At 47.4% G+C, this 20,584-nt stretch overlaps 1 protein-coding gene across 26 annotated transcripts in view; it reads left to right on the top strand.

Annotated features, from left to right (window-relative positions):
* Nucleotides 1-20,584, top strand: part of DYSF (dysferlin) — a 225,993-nt gene that overhangs the window by 82,786 nt on the left and 122,623 nt on the right. For 17 of the 26 annotated variants that reach the window (XR_006703543.1, XM_045446428.1, XM_045446440.1 and 14 more), the window contains 7 exons: nt 4,211-4,279; nt 5,101-5,144; nt 8,595-8,677; nt 16,110-16,151; nt 17,785-17,900; nt 18,421-18,534; nt 20,004-20,181. Coding sequence is in view for 25 of the 26 variants with exons in the window: in XM_045446428.1 (XP_045302384.1) it covers nt 4,211-4,279; nt 5,101-5,144; nt 8,595-8,677; nt 16,110-16,151; nt 17,785-17,900; nt 18,421-18,534; nt 20,004-20,181 (646 nt within the window). In the remaining variant the exon portion in view is untranslated. The remainder of the gene's footprint in view (nt 1-4,210; nt 4,280-5,100; nt 5,145-8,594; nt 8,678-16,109; nt 16,152-17,784; nt 17,901-18,420; nt 18,535-20,003; nt 20,182-20,584) is intronic. The other 9 variants (XM_045446438.1, XM_045446446.1, XM_045446448.1 and 6 more) reach the window with 1 other exon arrangement.

The following is a 20,584-nucleotide window of genomic DNA, read 5'->3' on the forward strand; positions in this document are numbered from 1 at the left end:
ACACACACACCACATCTTCTTTATCCATTCATCCATTGATGGACATTTGGGCCCTTTCCATACTTTGGCTATTGTTGATAGTGCTGCTATAAACATGGGGGTGCATGTGTCCCTTCAAAACAGTGCACCTCTATCCGTGGATAAATGCCTAGTAGTGTAATTGCTGGGTCATAGGGTAGTTCTATTTTTAGTTTTTTGAGGAACCTCCATACTGTTTTCCAGAGTGGCTGCACCAGCTTGCATTCCCATATATGAATTTTTTTAACTTTTATTTATTTTTGAGAGAGAGACACACAGCGCGAGCAGGGGAGAGGCAGAGAGAGTGGGAGACACAGAATCTGAAGCACGCTCTAGGCTCTGAGCTGTCAGCATAGAGCCTGACTAAGCGCACGAACCCATGGACTGCGAGATCATGACCTGAGCCAAAGTTCGACACTTAACCAATTGGGCCACCCAGGTGCCCCACAACAGTATATATTAAATAAGAATCCTTAAACAGAAACACACATAACACAAGATTATGTATTGATTAGTTGAGAAAACTGTTATGATAGAGGCTGATAGGAGCCTAACCCTGTATTTCCCTCAGAACAGTGGTTTAATATTCACAAATTCAATGTTCTCGGTGATTTATAGAATATGTAACTACCATCAACAACAAGAATCAATTCTATCTACTCAGCTTGGTAAACTATTTTTATAGTCTAGTATTTTCTTAGGCTATTAAACAGCCTTTGAAATAAATTTTTGAAGACTGTATAATATTCCATTATGATTGTGACATAACATTTGGGATAACTTTTTTGACATATGACATTTGACATAACCTATTTTGGGATAACTTTTTTGTTGTAGTTGCTAGTTTCATCTTTTTTTTTTTTTAATTTTTTTTTTCAACGTTTATTTATTTTTGGGACAGAGAGAGACAGAGCATGAACGGGGGAGGGGCAGAGAGAGAGGGAGACACAGAATCGGAAACAGGCTCCAGGCTCTGAGCCATCAGCCCAGAGCCTGAAGCGGGGCTCGAACTCACGGACCGCGAGATCGTGACCTGGCTGAAGTCGGACGCTTAACCGACTGCGCCACCCAGGCGCCCCTACTAGTTTCATCTTTTATGAACATCTCTGTGACAAATCAGTGTGCAGGAATCTTTCTTCATACTCAGATTGTTTTTTCTATAGAGAAGTTTCTAGAACTGGGCAGAGGGCATGCTTATTTTTCAGTATTTGATACAGATGGCCAAATAGCCCTCCAGAACGGTCATATGAATTACACTCTATCAGGAAGTGAAGGAGGGTAAAACAGAAAAAAGGCTTAGAGACAAAGGAGGAGGAAGAGGAAGAGGGGAAGAAAGAGGGGGAGGAAGCTCGGTGCTGGCTCGGCTGAGTGTGTGGGGAATGGAGCAGAGTGTGGGAAGGCTGTTGGGGTCTTCCAGGGCCAGAGGCAATGCCGGCCTGGGTGTAGCGGGGAGACCTGCTATGTTCAGGCTCCCAGACCCACAGCCCAGGGTGGCCAGGTGGAAACACCTGCTGTGGAGGGTGTCTTCAGCAACTTGGGGCCAAAGCTGAAGCAGGCCCTGGGGGCATTGCTCCTGAGAGTGTGGGGAGCACACACATCGCTCCTGTGCCTTCTTGTACCAGGGAGCTGAGGCACGGTATCGACAGGATCTCTCAGCTGTGTCCGGTTAGAGTCCTTTCTTTTCCTTTTATTTAAAAATTTTGGTCATCAAATATTTGGGTTAGGTAATATATTTATTGTGGAGACCCTATCTATCTATCTATCTATCTATCTATCTATCTATCATCTATCTATCTATCATCCTCTACGTAGCAGCCATCATGAAATCTCTTCCTCTTGCCCCACACCCATCCACCCATCACTCTCTCCCTGGCAGAGGGAAGCATTGCTGTTAGATGCTTTTGCATCATTCTGGTTTCGTTATGCGTGTGCAAACAAATCAGACTACAAATCCTTACGTGCTATTCTCTTAACACACGTGGTTGTATGTTATACTCACTGCTCTGCACTTTGCTTTTTAATTTTTCTCCCCCTCCAACTTTTACTAAGATATTGACATACAGCACGGTATAAATTTAAAATGTACAGCATGATGACTTGAGTTACAAACTGCAAAGTGATTATCCTAAGTTTAGTTAACATCCATCTCTCATATAGATACAAAATACAAAAAAAAAAAAAAAAGACAGAAAAAATGTTTTTTCCTTGTGATGAGAACTCTTAGGAGCTACTGTCGTAACAACTTCCAAACATACCATACGGCCATGTTTTCTATAGTCATCATGTAGTGCGTTACATCCTCAGTACTTCCCTTTTCTCAGTTAATAATATAACTTGGAAATTGTTTTGTATCACAGAGCAGTCCTCATTCTTCAGAGCTGCACAGCAGCCCGTTGTGCGGACAGACTGCTGTTTAGGTAACCCGCCCTCTGTTGGTGGACACGTGGGTTGTTCCGTACCCTTGATACTTCAAGCTGTGTGCAGTGAATCACTTCATTACATATGTCATTCTGCACGTATGCAAGTATTTCTGTACGATGAATGTCTAGAGGTAGAACTGGTAGGTTAAAGGGTTTTTACACTTGCAATTTGGATGGATAGTGGGCAGTTGCCCTCTAGAAGGTTGAGATATTTTTTTCTTCCGCCAGCACAATATGAGAAAGGAGTCTCCCCGTAGCCTTGCCACCAGAGGGCTGTCGGATTTTAGAGTTTTATGAATCTGATGGGTGACAAATGGTGTCTTGGTTTTATTTGTGTTTCTTTTCTTATGAGGGAGGTTGAGTATCTTTCCATGTGTTCAACCCTTTGAACTTTCATTCACCCTCTGCCCGTGAAATTGTCGGTCTCTTTTCTTTCCTTACTCCTTTCTTTGCTGACACAAGGAGCAAATCCTGGCACCCATCCTTGCCTCCAAGCTTTGCCTGGGCTATTCTCACAGGGAGGCGGGGAGGGTGGGGACAGGGGCTGACTTTGGGTGGATCAGGGGTGGAAACAAAGCCCTGGCCTTCATGGAAGCTGTACCCTCATTTAATGGAAGAATGGAAGCCCCTGATCAGATGTTCATTAAATGAGATAATGCACATAAATGCTTAGCACAGTGCAGGGCCCACAGTAAACGCTCTGAGAAAGGCTGTAGGACATGCAAACCTACCAGGATCTATGTATCTGAAATAGATTACCTGCTGTCCCTGTGCAGGGACGTGATTCCCTGCAGCTGGCTATGGGGTGTGGCACCTCCCAGGGCATTCTTTTTTTTTTTTTTTTTAATTTTTTTTTTTAACCTTTATTTTTATTTTTGAGACAGGGAGAGACAGAGCATGAATGGGGGAGGGGCAGAGAGAGAGTGAGACACAGAATCGGAAGCAGGCTCCAGGCTCTGAGCCACCAGCCCAGAGCCTGACGCGGGGCTCGAACTCACGGACCGCGAGATCGTGACCTGAGCCGAAGTCGGACACTTAACCGACTGAGCCACCCAGGCGCCCCTCCCAGGGCATTCTTAGCACATGTAGAGCACACAAGTCACCGGTTTGGATCTGGATTCCACCTCTTCCAGTTTTCTTGATTGTGGAAAGCCCAGTCTTAAGAGCAGGGCTGATCTGAAGCAGACTGTGGCTTATGGGGTTTTTGTGTTCACTGCATTCTTCTCTCATTCTCAGATGCTGGTGCCTGGCCCCCAAGCCCTGGCCCTCTAGCTCCCCTTTCCCCTTCTCCTCCACTTCCTTCACCCATCTTCAATCTCTTAGGGCTCACAGTGTTCCAAAAGGGCAGGTGGTCTGGGCTGACTGGTAGAGGTTAGTGTGTTTAGCTGTGGGACCCCTGGGAAAGCATCTAGACTCAGGGCCCCCACACTAAGGTCATGGACATATGGGAGTTGGGGCAGGAGGATTTCTAGTCAAAGGTAGGAGATAAGGGTAGAAAGGCCATGGAATTCAGGCAATCTGTCACCCCACCCCCACCCCATCCACGCACTCTCTTGCTACCCCACCCCATACTCTCCAGCTCTGGATCTGATTTACCATTGAGCTTTGTCTCTGCAAATTCCTTGTGTCTGAGCCTTTAAGGTTCCTAGGATCTTCTGCCCAGCCTGAAGGGTGACCAACATGGTAGAGAGCAGCCCTGGCTGGTGAGGTGGTCTCCCAAGGAGATCATAGTTCCCTTGGAGCTCCATCCACCTGTCCTCTTTGTCTTCTAGCTCTGCAGCAAGATCCTGGAGAAGACAGCCAACCCTCAGTGGAACCAGAGCATCACCCTGCCTGCCATGGTAAGCTTTGCCTCCTCGAGCCCATCCCAGAAGACCCTGGGCTCCTGGCCTCCCCAGCATCCTGCTTATATCCTGGACTTCTCCTCCTCCTCCTCTTCCTGCTTCTTCTGCTTCTGCTTCTGCTTCTGCTTCTGCTTCTGCTTCTTCTGCTTCTTCTATTTCTTCTTCTTCTGCTTCTCCTCCTCCTCCTTCTTATATGTTTATTTATTTATTTTTGAGAGACACAGAGAGAGTGAAAGCAGGGGAGGGGCAGAAGGAGAGGGAGAGTGAGAATCCCAAGCAGGTTCCATGCCCAGCGCAGAGCCCTACGCGGGGCTTGATCTCACAACTGTGAGATCAGGACCTGAGTGGAAATCAAGAGTCAGATGCTTAACTGACTGAGCCACCCAGATGCCCACCCCCTTTTATAAAAAATATTTTGTTTTTAAGTAATCTCTATACCCAACATGGGGCTCGAACTCACAACCCCGAGATCAAGAGTTGCATGCTCTACTGACTGAACTAGCCAGGCTCCCCTGGACTTCCCCTTCTTTTTTTTTTTTTTTTAAATTTTTTTTTTTTTCAACGTTTATTTATTTTGGGACAGAGAGAGACAGAGCATGAACGGGGGAGGGGCAGAGAGAGAGGGAGACACAGAATCGGAAACAGGCTCCAGGCTCCGAGCCATCAGCCCAGAGCCTGACGCGGGGCTCGAACTCCCGGACCGCGAGATCGTGACCTGGCTGAAGTCGGACGCTTAACCGACGGTGCCACCCAGGCGCCCCTGGACTTCTCCTTCTTTAAAAGGATCCCACTCCACCATGTCTCTCTTCCCTCCTCAGTTTCCCTCTATGTGTGAAAAAATGAGGATTCGCGTCATAGACTGGTGAGTGCTGAGTCTTGGAGTCTTTGGGGTGACTATTGTCAGGGTTCACTGGGTCCTTCAGTTTTCCTCAGTTGAGAACACATAGTGGGAGAGTCTTTTTCAGATAAGGGAGTTTCCTCTGCTGGGAGGCCAGAGAAGGAGAGGTCGTGGGCTATTCTTGGGAAGCTTACTCACAGCCCTACTCCAAGGTACAGAGGGCAGCCAGGTAGAGCAGAGAGATCTCCAGAAGCCTGAGATCCCCTAGGGCAGGGGGTTGTCAGGAAGACTTCCTGGAGGAGGTAGGATTTTGATAAGTCCAGGGTGAAGGCATTCCAGTGAAAAGAGGATCATAAGCAAAAGCAAGGAAGCTGGAAAGAGTAGGGCTTCTGGGAGGATGGGCTGTGACCCTCCCCCTACCATGCCCGCTGTGGGCTGTTAATGTGGAATGAGCACTTACTGTGTGCCAGGTCCTGTGCCCAGCAAGTATTTTACATGCGTGACATCATGTGATCCTCAGCTCTATTCCTGGTTACTTTATAGATGAGGGGGTGATCTATCTAAAGTGACAGCTGGGAAGCAGCTGAGGCTGGGATCCAACCCAAGCCTGCTGCTCCCAAAGCCTGTGTTCTTAACCACTGGGCTCTCTGCTTCCCACTGTGTTAAGGTGATCTCTGTCACACCTGGAGGGCTATTAGGGGTCCACATGCATGAGCTCTGGGACCTTCCAGACATGAGGCTTTCCAAAAAGAGAGTTGTCCTCTTTCTGCCCCCAAAAAGTCTTGGCCGTGCGGTTCCCAGCGTGTTCTCCTTTGGTCTCAGGCCATGGTACCCCCAGCCAGGAGGGTAATGAGAGACCAGGGAAAACCCCCAGGCCACAGAACCATTAAAGTGTGCGCCAGTTCCCTAGGCCTAGAGAAAACAGCTTGTGGGAATTAGAGAGGAAAGCAGCAGCCAGGAGGGCCAGGAGGGAGAGGCCTCTAGGGCCCTGACCGCAGGTATGTTCCGTGGGCAAGCGGTCTGGGGGAGAGATGTGCTCCGTGTCCCCAGAACCACCTCTGTATCTCCGCTCACGATGTGTGTGCGCACCTGAGTGTGTTGTGGTGACGGGGGCTGATTGGCCGTACGCGTCTGTGTGTGTCTGTGCCTGTGGACTCTTGCGTGCATGTGCGCATGGGTGTGGTTGTGTTGTGTGTGGTGGGTGGGCCTTGCCGGGGTCCGTGTGAGCTGTGTCGAAGGCATCAGCATACTGTACAATCCAAACACATTACGGAATCCGGTGGTTGCATCTCTGGTTTGGGTTGAAGCGGCATTTTTGTTGTGAGTCTATTTTCAGACTTGCTGTATTTTCCAAAAGCAACCCCAAGCCCCAAAACCCAACTCTTGGCCAGAAAGTGTTCTGCTGCTGCAAGTTCCTGTCCAGAAAAGTGCTTTCTTCCCAGAAAACTCAGATAAATTTTGTTATCACCTGAGCCCTGGAAATATGATATGGTCCACATGGCCTTTTCCTTGTAACTTAATCTTCTGTTCAATCCTTTCATGTTTTCTTTTTTGTTAAAGAACAAAAATTCAAGAAGTTACTTCTACCCCATAAAAACAGAATCTGTCTCCTTTCTCACACAGTTCAGATAAGACCAGAGGTCAGAAATTTCATTCTCCTCTCTAAGTGCTGGTCTTTTCCAGGGGCCGGTCATGAAGGCAGTTACCAGTTATCTGCTGTTGATGATCTCACTGTAAGATGTGTCAGGAAGTTCTTACTTCCCAGGGCTTATCACCATCCTTCATCAGGAAAAATGATGAAGATCTCTGCTGACAATCCATTCTTGTTGGTTAGTCCCCACCCGGGTGGAAAACTTTAAAATCAAAGCTTAATCACCAATCTGGGAAGTGCAAAGAGGAAGGAAAGGAGCAGTAGAGATCAGGTATCTGATGGGTATAGCACTGAAAAGAGAAATAGAATAATAGCCTTGCCCAAGCGTGTCTTTCACAATGGGGCTTGGGTGTGTCATTTTCTGAAGCTGTCTATGGCCTAGGTACCCATAGGAGGGAGAGAGAGCCTACAGGGCTCCAAGGAACATGGGTCCTGGGAAATTTCAGGAAGGAGATAGGTCTTGCCCAGTCCAGCATTTCTCAACTTAGCACTATGGCGTTTTGGACCAAAAAATTCCTTACTGGACAAGACTGTCCTATGCATTGTAAGGTGTTTGGTGGCAACCATGGCATCTCTCTCTTGCTCCCTGTCCCCATTCAAAACTATCTCCAGACCTTGCTAAATGTCCCTGGGGGTCGAAATCACTGGATTGAGGACTCTTGGTCTAGCCTGACAAGGAAGCAGTGGGTGACTGCAATCAAAGCTCTGCTTCCCATGTCAGGTGTATCTGGCTCAAATCCTAGTTTTGCCATGTTGGCAACCTCAGTTTCCTCATTGAGATCTTCATGAGTACTTGCCTCATGGGGCTGAGTGAGGGTTCGAGCTACTGAGTGAGGGTTCGAGCTAATTCATATGACGATGTTAGCACAATGCTTGACTTTCAGTAGGTGCTTGATAAATGCCAGCTATTCTCTATGTTATTGTCAAGGGGGCAGGGGTGGGACCCAGAGGGAGGGTCTGCATGGGACGTTGTTGGCTAATGGACTCGTTATAGTCAGTCTGCTCAAACTTCTACCTATAGTCCCCCATGCTGGTTAGGGAAGGGAGAAGCCTTCCTCCGAGGAAGCAGGACAGGGACAGGCCCCTGTGCATGTACCATGGCAGGAGCACTGGATCAGGAGTCAGGCACCAGGGTTTCAGTTCTGGCTCTGCCCCTCCCTCCCAGGCTGACCTTGGGCAAGGACCTTCCACCTCCGAGCCTCAATTTTCTCATCTGTGCAATGGAGAGGATAATAAAAGTACTAGTTCTTCAAGGCTGTTGAGAGGATCCTTTGAGATAAAGGAGGTTGAAAGTGCCTCGTCACATATAAAGTCAGATACAAAAAGTAATCCTGCATTAGCTAATATAAGCTAATTTAATACAAGCTAATATAAACTAATTTAAGACTGTGGCCTTGGAGATAGCTTCTTGTTGGGATGCCCCATTTTCTCCTGGCCTGGATGTTTCCTGAGCTTCTAGAACCTTGCTCAACCTGGGTCTGGGGGTCTGGTTCCCAGAGCAGCCTCCTGCTCTCCTGCCCTCCTTCCTGCCTCTGGCCTCTTTCCTTTCAACCTGCAGATGTCTCTCCAGACATCCAGGCTGGCAGCCCAGTGTTGGTTGGCTGATGGGATGCTGGTGGTTGGCCAGATGGACTAGTTCCCTCAGAGGAGTCTTGAGCAACACTTCCTTTCCAGTCTCTTCTTCCCTAGGATTACCAGGCCTCAGTAACATACCCAGTATGAAGACTGAGACCCATAAAGATGTATAACCCTCCCCTTCCTGGGTGGGCTGTGGCGTGCAGTCCCCCTCCTGTGTTCAGGCCCTCTCTGCCCTCTTATTCTAGGGACCGCCTCACCCACAATGACATCGTGGCCACCACCTACCTGAGTATGTCGAAAATCTCTGCCCCTGGAGGAGAAATAGAAGGTAAGTTTCCCTCCCTTGTTCTGTCCTCTGGTCCTCCACACTCTCCCCTGATCTACCCCTACCTGTCTTATACCTGTAGTTTTGAGAGTGCAGAAAAGGGAATATTAATTATGAGGCCTTTGCAGCCCATTTGTCATGAAGAAGGGCGTGGCCAATGAGAAAGATGGCCTTACAGACACTTAGGATTCTCTACACCTTGGCGGGTGGGATACACCACTGAATGGTATAGAGAGGATAATTCCCTCCTGCCGATAACATGGGTGGCTGCAGCCATTCTGTGCATCAGGTTCTGTGTTGGCCAACTGTGTTCTAGGAGTTTCTATTTCGAAATAGCTTTCATTGGTCAGTGAAAAAGTAGGCCATGATCATTTTGTAAAATTTAAAAAATAATTAATGAAGAAGAATATAAAATTTGCCCATAAAATTACCCATATACTTACCCCCCCAGATAAGAGCTAGTTATTAATATTCTGGGAGTTTTTTGTGTGTATGTATGCATATGTACATGAATGTGTCTGTATGTATACCCAGGTGTGTGTGCATTAAAAACTGTTTTGAAACAACTATTTTGAAAACTGCTTTTTGTTGCTTGGCAATATAACATACATGTTTATTCATGTTATTAAATATTGTACAATAGCATTTTAAATGAATACCCATTTTCCACTGTGTGAATGTATCTTAATTCACATTAACTAGTTAATGATGAGTATTCAGGTTTTCTAATTTTTCTACATTATAAAAAACTAATTTTATATTGAATATTTTTGTAGATGAATCTTTTATACAATTCATGATGTTTTTTGGATGAATACCTAGAAGTGGAATTGCTGTATCAAAGGATTTGTAAATTTTTTGAAAAGCTTACTTATCTATTATTTGAGAGAGAGAGTGTGTGTGTGTGAGCAGGGGAGGGATAGAGAGAGAGGGAGGGAGACAGAGAGAGAGAGAAAGAGAGAGAGAGAGAGAGAGAGAGAGAGAGAGAGAGAGAGAGAGAAAATCCCAAGCAGGCTCCATGCTGTCAGCACAGAGCCCAACACGGGGCTCAATCACACGAACTGTGAGATCATGACCTGAGCCAAAATCAAGAGTTGGACCCTTAACCAGCTGAGCCACCCAGGTGTCCCAGGATTTGTACATTTTAAAGCTATTTGTATATATCAAAATTGCCCTTCAAAAGACTGAACTAATGTACCCTCTAATCACTCACATAGGCTTATTTTGCTCTACTTTCGCCAACACAGGATAAAATAATGTTAAAAAAGAACTTTGTTAATTTGATGGTTGAATTTCATCGTTGTCTTAATCTTCATTTCATCAATAGATGGTTAAGTTGATGAATGCAACTTTAAAAATATTTTAATAGTTGTTTTATATTTACATATTACTTATGTATTTATTATGTATTTTATTCTATTATAAATCGCCTATTCATTGTCTTGGTTCATATTTCTGATAGTATGTTTGTTTTTTTCTCACTGTTTTGTAAGAGTTCTGTATATATATGGATGTTAACTTCTCCCCTGTTGTATATGTGGTAAATAATTCTTGTCTGTTTTATTTTACCATGTAATAGAATTTGATGTGTAGATATTTAAAATTCTTATGTAGCTAAATCTGTTAACCTTTTCCTTAGCAAATAAGGCAAGGATCTAACATTACTTATTTCACAGTTGTTCTTTGGTAATACCAACACTGTATATTAAATAATCTTTTCCCTATATTTTGGAATGCCACCTTTATCCACTACCAAATTCTTAAATGTGTTTCTTGGGCCTGTTTCTTGATTTTCTATTATCTTTAATTGGTATGTCTGCTTGTTATTTCTTAGGTTTTGGTATCTGGGTTATGCTGGCTCTATAAAATTAATTGGAAAGATTTAAAGTCTTTTCTAACATCTGGAGAAGTTTATATAACATAAGAATATAGTCTTTTGAGGGTTTGAAAGAATTCACCCATAAAACCAGATGGGCTAGGTGCCCTTTTTGAGTGGGTATAGTACTAGCTCTTTAAAAACTTCTCAGTTTCTCCTGTGACCATTGTTATTTTTAGCTTCTTACTTTTACTATAGTCAATTTTGATGATTTTTTTCCATACAAAAGTGTTCACTATGTCAAACTCTTCTAATTTATTTACATAGTGTTGTATAGAGCAATCTTTTATAATTTAAACAATTCTCTCTACCTATGGTGTTTTCCCTTTTCTTATTTCTAATGTTATGTGTTTGAGTTTTCTTTCTTTTTTTCTTGCTTAGCTTTGTTACAAGTCCCCTACCCCCGAACTTTGTTTCAAAGAATCAACTTTTGGATTTATTTATCAATTCTAATATTTTTTCTTAATTTTCTAATTTTTTCTTTTTAAATTTTGTCTTCTCTCATCTTTTTACTCTTTACCTCTCTTCAGCTTATTTTGTTGTTTCCTTTAACGCTTTCTAATTAACTTCTTGTGCTTATTTTCAAAATCTCTTATCTACATAATGATACGGTTTTTGTCCCATATGTCATGCTTAGGAAGGCCTTCAGCAAACCCCAAGGTTATATTTAACTCTATTTAAAATTTTTTTTTACATTTAAATATTTAGTCTATTTTGCATTTATTCAGGTGCACTTTCTGAGAGCAGCCTGATTTGATTTTTCTAACTAGATGCTGCTTGTAGGAACGCATCTTTTTTTCTTACAGTTAAGTTACTTTGATCTAGCCAAGTGCGGGACTCTTTTCAGTGAATTTTATCTGAGTCGTGGTGAATTCTTAAATCTGAGTTGAAGAGGAATTTATTCTAACATTGGAACAGGAGCAGCTGAAAGCAGGGTGGGGTAGGGGATAAGAGCAGGAACTCTGGAACCAGGCAGCTTGGGTCCCAATTCTGCTTCTTTGTAGCTGAGTGAGTCACTCCTCCCCTCTCGCCAGGCCCGGCCTCATGAGGCTGTTGTAAAGATCCAGTGAGATTATAAATGTAACATTCTTAGAGTGTCTGGTATGCATGAAAACCTAAAGTAAAGTAACTTTGCTGTGTAGTATCATTATTATTGGCTTTCTGCATCACTAATCTGATCTTTCTCCCCTGTACCAGTTCTCCTTACTGCTTTCCATGTAGTTTAAAATTGGCCATCGCATTTTGAGTTTCTTGTCCCGCCTCCGTTCCCCTCTGTCATTCCTTTTATATTTTTCATTTTCTTTTCGGTTGGTTCTCTCCCAAAAGTTTTGTTTTGCTTCACAATGCCTATGTCTTCTTGCACTCTGTTGAGAATTCCAAATCATTTCTGGAGACCTTCAGGTGAATGCTGTCTGGAATCTTACAGATGCTGCTTCTCTACCTTGGTCAGCACTCTGTGATTCTGCCTTTCTCCTTTATTCACTCTCTGGCAAGACCTGGTCAGTGCTGGTGCCTTTCTACAGACGGGGTGCATTGTTCTCTGTCCATTCACCTTGACAAATCTTTACCTGGAGCACAGGTTAATGTGTCCAGTTTCTGGAAGATTCCATCTGGTACTCTTAAAGTTGAGCAATCCCCTTCTTCTACATTCTCTGAAACATTAAAAAAAAACCACCTTTTAATTATAGAAAATTCAAACACACATGAAACTAAAGAATTGTGCAGTGAAATTCCAGGTGTCCTCAGGTAGCTTTAATATCCAATTGCTCTCTGGCATTCTGATTTCATCATTGGTACCTTTAATCGGTGGAACACATAAAAACTGCCATCCATAAGACACTGCTGTGAGGGCCCTTCCTGCTCCAGCCTCCTACCCACACTGACTGTGGAAACAGTCATCCCACTTCTCCGATGCTGTTCAGATAATTTTTGAGAATGGCTATTTTGGATGTGCAGGTAGAAAGACTTGAGGGTCAGTGCATCATGAGGGTGGGGTGGAAGGGAGGGCATTCTGGACCCCTTGCAGATCGAAACTCCTGGTATGGAAGGAATCTTCTCTAGTTTTCTGATTGGTGCTGTCTCTGGCTTTAGAATCCAGGGGCAGACCCTCGTAGAAGCACAAAATGACCTTCTGACTGTTTCCTGGTGGCTACTATTTCATGAGGCTACACCTGTGCCTGCTATTAGCTGCCCGAGGGAGAGTTTAGATCCCTCTCCCCCCAGTCAGTCTTCATTTCTGTTGGTGATGTTGGCCTTGATCTTTTTCAGGGTCACTATGAAGGTTTTAAAGGGAATGTGAGAAAGAGGTTTGCTTGGCCACTAGATGGCGCTCAGGTCACGGGCAACCCTGCATGGGTCAGGGAGGCATTCCAAGGTGGGTTCAATCCTCTCCCGCAGATTGTTTTGGGAGTAAATGAGACTCTTCTTGCAACTAGCTAACCAGTTTTAAATGCGTTATTAAATAGCTTGATCTCTGAAACAATACAAGAGTTTAACTGACTGCTCAGAATAGAGCTGTTCTTCACAACTGCTCCAATGTCCTTTCTGGCAGAGGTGCATCTCTGAGACCCTGAAAGTTCATGTTTGCCTTGCTCCCCGCCTAGCTTCTCCTATTTGTCCTGAGGCCATCTCAAAACGTGTCACTCCAGTTTTCCTTTCAGCTGCTTGTGTTCTTTCTTCCCTTTAGGGGGTTCTATCACATCTGGGCTGTGCTCCACGCTGTTTTCTCACTGCTCTCAATACCCCGACTAAACCAAACTGTAAAAACGCGTTGTTTCTCCATATTCCTCTGCCCTCATGGTTCACCAGATTATCTGGCACAACCAGGAGTTTTTGTTTTCATGTTTTTGTTTTTATTTCCAGTGAGGACAGGACCTAACACTAGCCTCTTAAGCACTGCTGCCCACAAGTTTGCCTGGGCACACTTAAGTATTCCTTGGACCCTGTGCTCCAAAGCATTTAGTAAAAATTTTGTTTTCTAAAAAGGAGTGATTTCCTTAGAAGCTGCAGTTCTTCTTCTTCTTCTTTTTTTTTTAAGAAGCTGCAGCTCTTTCGAAAGGTAACGGGCACATGAGGCCCGTGAAACCGACACAGACTCTTATATAATTTTATACGTACGAAAATCATCCTACATCAGCGGCACTTGGGTCCTACAGTTTTTTCCACAGCTAAGAAATCCATAGAGTTTTTTGTTTTTGTTTTTGTTTTTTTCCTTTGGTCTCTGGAGCACAGATGATGATTTCCCAGCAGTTCTCGGCTTCTCCTCCTGCCTGGCACGGGCTGGTGTCAGGCAGCCAAACCGTAGGCGTGGGAGATTGCTGAGAGAAGGAGCTGGCGGGGCTGGTGGCAGGTAATGGCCTCGCCTTCTCCAGAAGAAGACGTGGGTGTCCCAGGGCACAGCTGTGCTGTGTGGCTCACCAGGCCGGGAGGGCCTGTCCTTGGTCTTCCCCCAGGTGAGGGAGTTGGGCTGTGTGGCTCAGGCCGCCAAACTGGGAGTATTCATCTGTGTTTGGGGCTTCTACAGCCACGGTTCCCTGGGCTTAGGGAAAACACGGCAAAACCCTTGGGTTTTGGCAGAAGGGTGATGAGGACTAAATAGAAGCCTTGTCTTAGGTAGCTTCGCTGGTCACTCTGCCCTTGACTTTATGAGTTGCCTGCAGACGCAGAGGAGAGAACCTGGGATAGGTCTCCTTGGCACCTGGAGACCTAGGATTCTGCCCCCAAATTAAGAATCGTTGGTCTAAATTGTCAGCAGGGCCATGTCTTACTAGGTGCCCAGCACTGTGCCTGATGAAGTTTGTTGAATGAACGAACGAACGAACGAACGAAGAGATGAAGGAATTAATGAAAGGTGCCATTGGGAAATAGGCTTCTCGGCAGCCACCGCTTGGTCCTCCTGGACACCAGAGGCATGTGTTGCTCAGATGGCTCGTGGGGATAGGGGGACCTCAGTGTCTAGGTGGGGCACTGGCTTACAGCCTGGATTCAGAGTCAGTCTGTGGATGTGAAGTGGAGTTTGCCCCTGCAAGAAGCACATGGCAGTCAGAACTATGACCTCGGCCTCATTAGCCTGAGATAACTGGCCGGGTCTGTTTGTAATCATTTGAAAAGAGCTTAAAATGGAATCTGTTTCCTTCCGGTGGGTCCTGGCCGCGGCTCTCCTCGGGGCTGCAGCTGTACCCATGTGGGTCCTCTCCCTGTTGCTAAAAGCTCCCCTAAGACCAGAGGCCTGGCTCCTCCATGGAGGAAGACCTATTCCTGTGGATATGGAAATGGCCGTGAATTATGGTTTCTGCAGCCCTCACTTCTGCCAGCCGGCATTCCTAGCTGAGGCCCGGCTGTAGAGAGCTGTGGGGCTGGGTCCCAGGGGCTCACCCTCCTGCTGCCTTCTGCACAGTGGGTCAGCCTTGTCCTCGTATCTGGACTTCCATGCTCCCCTTCTCTCTTGTCTTCGCTCTTTCTCTCTCTGCTTCTATTCAGTCTTGCTTCGTGATATTTTGCTCAACTCTTGGCTCTTAACTATAGCCATGAAGCTATGGGAAAATAGGCATAGATATATATTTTAGGAGGAGACAAGTAGGCAAAGATGACCAACAAATGAAAATAATCAAAGATTTTACCACCATATCACAGGCTTGGTCATGCCCCCAGACCTGGTTATGCTTAGCTAGTTGGAGGAGGAAACAGGGAGGGTCAGAGGGCAGGAAGAGGCTAAAATCAGAGAGGACCATGGAAGGAGACTGAAGAGTGCCCACTCCCTTGGGGGTGTCTTATATCTACCTCAGAAGTGAGGGACAGATTCTAAGAGCCCAGAAGGGTGCTAGAACATCTTCCTTGCTTCTCTCATTTCTGGAGACCCCTTACCAGAATGTAGGGGCATGTCCCAGGGTGTAGAACCTTCAGCTGATGGGCAGGGTCTGGCACTGTGCTTCACTTGGAGTGGTGGGTGCCGGAAGCAAGATGCCAGTGCCTGCAGTTGTGAAAATGCAACATGGTGCTCTTGCTGGCAATACTGAAAATGGCCACTAGATGGAGATGTCGTACCTTGAAATGCCATTGCTCAGGGACCTTGGTCCCAATTGTTAACCTGCCTGTTAGGTGGAGTGCTGGGTATGCCTCACTGCCTTTCATGTTCCCCCCATCTTTCTTTGTGTCTGTGCTTTGTTTCTCTCACTTATTTGGCTATAATACAGGGGAAAAAAAGCACAATTTCTTTTCTGTGTTGTTACTTGAACGTATTGAGTCAAGTTTCGGGTCCCATTTTCAACTGGCAAACAGAACACTCAGACATAGGTAGGCAGACACCGGTGGGGAGGGACCTGGAGGCTCATCTTGCTGCTGGGGGCTGTGTCTGGCTGGGGGTGGTGGTGCAGTAATGACTTAATTTGTGATAAATTCACAGGTGGGAGGGGGTTGGGGCCTTGGGCCACATCTATTTCCCACACAGGAGCCGTCTTTCCATCTGTCTGTCTGCCAACTCTCCATCCACATGCCTGTTCATGTAACCAATCCTCCCAGTCATGTCCATCTTAACCCCTTTTCCATTTCTTTACACTTCAGAGGAGCCCGCAGGTGTGGTCAAGCCTTCTCCAGCCATGGACCGTATGTGCTTTTCTGGGGATGGCAAGGGGGTGGGCTGCGGGTTTTTAGCTGGAGGCCAGAGGGTGCTGGTTGCTGGGGATTATTTGATTTGCTTGAGATGGGACTGAGGTACACCACCATGGTCCCTGAGCTTACCTTTGGCTGTTACTTCTGTACCGCGGTTGAATATGAAAATCGCTTGGAATGCTTTAAAGACAATTCCCCATGCAACCCCTTCCTGAATCTGCTAGGCTCCAGCTCAGGCTCAAATGAGTCCACTCTTGCAGGCAGGGAGGGGGTGGGGCAGGGCCCTGGGCAAGGCATCTTGGGGACCAGGAGGAGGCCAGGGTAAGTGGAAAACTCTTGAAGTTGGAGTTTACAGGGTAAATCATAATGGAGATGATTAGTACAAATAATTAGTAAAGCTCATGTTAGTTTCCTTAGCCTGGGCCTCCACCTCTGTCCCAAATGCCAGAGCCCTGTCTGTGCTGGGGACTGGAGGGAGAATGGTGACAGGCACACGGCAGCTGGCTCTGTGGGGAGGCATGCTCCTGCGCTCAAGCTCTGTCCCTGCCCACCCCACTTTACCCCAGGGTCTTGGCACTCAGTGGGACTTGGGCTTCATAGCTCCTGTCCTTAGGTCTGGCTCAAGCATTTTCTTGCTGAGGCCATTTATTTTGTACCTTCCTTGCCCCATCCTTGCTCATAAGGATTGGATCATCCCAGATGGCTCCTGCTCGCAGGCCCACTTCCCATTGTTGGCATTCTGGAAACAGCCCCTCCCCCCTTCTTCTGGAAGAGACACCTTGGCTTTTCCGGGTTCTCAGAATATTGTCCAGTGACGTCCTGTCCTGGGAAACTTGACCATTGACTGGAAGATCATGCCATAACAACAGAGAGCCTCTAGGAGACAGTGATGTAGAGAAAAGATTTCCCTCATCACTGGTGGGATTCTCTTTTGCACTGTCCTCCAACCTGTTCCACTGAAAGGTGGTTCTTTGTACAATGTGGGGAGGGAGAGAGAATGCTGGAGTGAGTCAGAGCTGTTGGGTGATCTGTCTCGACTTCATAATGACGTGGTGGGTATGGGGGACATGTGCCGGAGGAGTGCCCTGTGGATTGGGACATCTAGCCAGGTTCCCCCCCACCCCCGGCTTCCTGGGTGATGGCTTCTCTGGTCACCAGACTCTTGGGCCTCCTTTGTGTGTCCCCACGCTTCTGTGAAAGAGGGAGTGGGGATGCAGGCTGGGGTGTGGCCTGAGAGGGGCAGGGCAGCGGAGGGCCCTGGGCCCCAGCTTTGCGTGCTGGCTTTGGGGTTAGACCAAAGTGCATGGGATTTGAGGTTAGACCATTTTGGGCTGTGCCACTTTGTAATGATGTGTTCCTTTGCATCTCTGAGCCTCAGTTTCCTCATCTGTAAAATGAGATAATAAAAGTAATAACGATCTCCACATCTCAGCATAGTGGTGAGAATTAAAGGGCCTATGGGAGACAATGGTCAGTGTCATGATTCTTTATACACTTACGGGGGTTGCATCCTCTGCATGTTCAGGGAACTCAGGGCCAGGGATGGGCTCAGGCCTGAGGTTGGCTGGGCTGAGCAGTAGAAAGCCACACCGGGCTGGCTCTTCTGATCCTCACCTATGTCTCCCAGTGGACGACCATCTGGGCTTCCTCCCCACCTTTGGGCCCTGCTATGTCAACCTCTATGGCAGCCCCAGGGAGTTCACTGGCTTCCCGGACCCCTACGCAGAACTGAACATTGGCAAGGTGAGCCAGCACCCCCACAAACCCACATCCCCAGGCCTGCATGCGGGGCTCTCCCAGCCTGGGCAGCGTCTGCTCCAGTCTGGACTCCAAGAGCCCGATGGGAGCCCAGGGCCAGACAGCGTCCCCTCAGAGAACCCTCTTTCCACCTGGCCCCCTCCTGGCTTCTACTTCCTTCTTACTCCCCTGCCTTTTGCTTTCCCTTCAGGGCCAGCCTAACAGCCACCCCCCCGCCCCCCACCGCTGCCTTTTTCCTGGTCCCCCTGAGGGACCCAGGCCTTATCTGTCTCAGGTTTCATCCTTCCCTGGCTGGGTTGGAGTCTGGTACTGACCATCTGGGTGGCTTGTCATGTCCCCTGAACTCTCTGGGCCACCGTTTCCTTATCTGCAGAGTGATGGGGGTAGCCCAGGGCCTTCCTGGTTGTCTGGGAGATGAGCCCGGGCCAGATCAGGCCCCTTTCCTTCCTCTCCTCCCCTCCACCGCCCCCTTCTCTGCTTCTGGTGACCCAACCTCCCCTTTTAGGGGGAAGGTGTGGCCTACCGAGGTCGGGTTCTGCTCTCCCTGGAGACCAAGCTGGTGGAGCACAGCGAGCAGAAGGTGGAGGACCTCCCTGCGGATGACATCCTTCGGGTGGAGGTGAGGGGTGTGGCTGTGGAAGAAGCGAAGGAGGTGGCGACCAAATGGGGCTGTCTTCTATTGTCATGGTGGAGGAGGGCTCAGCTGTACCCACAGTCTGTTCCTTCACCCCTCTGGGCCTCAGTACCTAAGCAGTGAAATGGGAGTAACCCCACAGCTATCCTACCTTCCTGAGGGATATTCATAGGCTCAAAGAAAATAAATGAAAATATTTTAAAAGTCTAGAGCTCGATGCAAAATGAGAAGTGTATTTTATAACAATAATGTAAAGATAGCTAACGCTTATTAATCACTCACTGTATGTCAAACGCTACGCTAGTGACATTTGATGGCACTGAGTCCTCCCAGCACCTGTGAAGTGGCTGCTTTAGTATCTCCATTTTACAGATGAGGAAACTGAGGCTTAAATGTACCAGAGCAGCAAGCGGTAGAGCTGAGCCTTGTGTCCAGGAGGCAGCTGTATGGGGTCTGTGTGTTTTAAGCTTTCAGACTCTGTAGTCAGAAAGCGCTGGTTTGAATCCTTCTGTATCAGTTTCCATATCAGTGAAGTTGGGGTAGTGATTATACTTAACCTCATAAGATTGTTGGGAGAATTAAATTAATTCAAGCCTGCATGCAGTGAGCAGTCAATAAGCGTTAGCTATTATTACTATGTACTTAGTTTTTAAATTTTTAAATTTATTTTGAAGGGGAGAGAGAGAGAGAGAGAGAGAGAGAGAGAGAGAGAGAGAACAGGGGAGGGCAGAGAGAGAGGGAGAAAGAGAATCCCAAGCTCTGTCAGTGTGGAGCCTGACGCGGGGCTCAGTCTCATGAACCCTGAGATCATGACCTGAGCCGAAATCAAGAGTCAGATATGCTCAACTGACTGAGCCCCCCAGGAGCCCCTCTATTTACACGATTCAAAAACCCAGTTGTGTAACCATCTTCTCTCTGCCTTCCGTGAAGGGGATTGCAAAGTCATCTTGGGATGTGTGATTGAGTGCCTGCCATGTCCTCAGCCCTGTGCCTGATGCCCAGAGGGGACATTCGTCCCAAACACATGGCAGCTTGTATATAATGCAGGGCTGGATGGTGTGGTGGAGACTCTGAGTGGCATGGGCTGGGAGCTCTGGGCAGAGGCATGGTGGTTTAGACCCTTTGGCCCCTTTCGAGTGGCAGATGCAGGCGACCAGGCATCCCCGTGGTGGTGAGGCCACTGCTGCCGGTTTGGATTGAGGAGCAGCATGACCTTGGAGGATCAGACCTTATTAGAGGAACGGGGCCAAATACACAGGCCTGGAATGAGTTTGCTCAGTTAGTAACCAAATCTGGGCACTGTTGCTTAGCTGGACCATTCACCGCCCATCTGTCCAGCCAGGATTTATTGGGCGCCAGTCACGGCCAGGGCCTGCCAGACACGTGATCCCTCCCCACCCCAGTGTCTTCCTCCCTGCTCCTCATGACCCTTCGGCTGCCCTTTCTGTTCCCAGAAGTATCTCCGGAGGCGCAAGTATTCCCTGTTTGCTGCCTTCTACTCGGCCTCCATGCTCCAGGATGTTGATGATGCCATCCAGTTTGAGGTCAGCATCGGGAACTACGGTAACAAGTTCGACACGACCTGCCTGCCGCTGGCCTCCACCACCCAGTACAGCCGGGCGGTCTTTGACGGTGAGGCCAGAGGCTGTGCGCCCGGCTGGGACCCAGACCACAGAGCAGGGGCTGAACCCTCAATACTGTTTCTCATGGAAAGCTGCCGGAGGCCCACGCAAAGGCCCTGGCCCATGCAAACCTATTTGGGGTGACTCCCAGCTCTGTCCCCCTGTGCTACCCCCCCACTCCCCGCTCACCTCCAGGTGGGTCCCTGTTGCCAGGGCCACAGATGGGGCTCCTAAAACTGGCTGTGGATGGCGTTGATGCTGACCTATGGCAGTAGTCAATTTCATGCTGGCTTGGTGTTGAGATTTTGGAGAGCGTGGGTTTCCCAGGGTCCTTCTAACAACCCCTTTGTTTGGATGAGCTAAAGAGCCCTAAAGAGAGCAGCTGCTGTTTGTTCCGCACACGAAGGGAGCTC

Source organism: Leopardus geoffroyi, chromosome A3 (genome assembly GCF_018350155.1).
Source record: "Leopardus geoffroyi isolate Oge1 chromosome A3, O.geoffroyi_Oge1_pat1.0, whole genome shotgun sequence".
NCBI lineage: Eukaryota > Metazoa > Chordata > Mammalia > Carnivora > Felidae > Leopardus > Leopardus geoffroyi.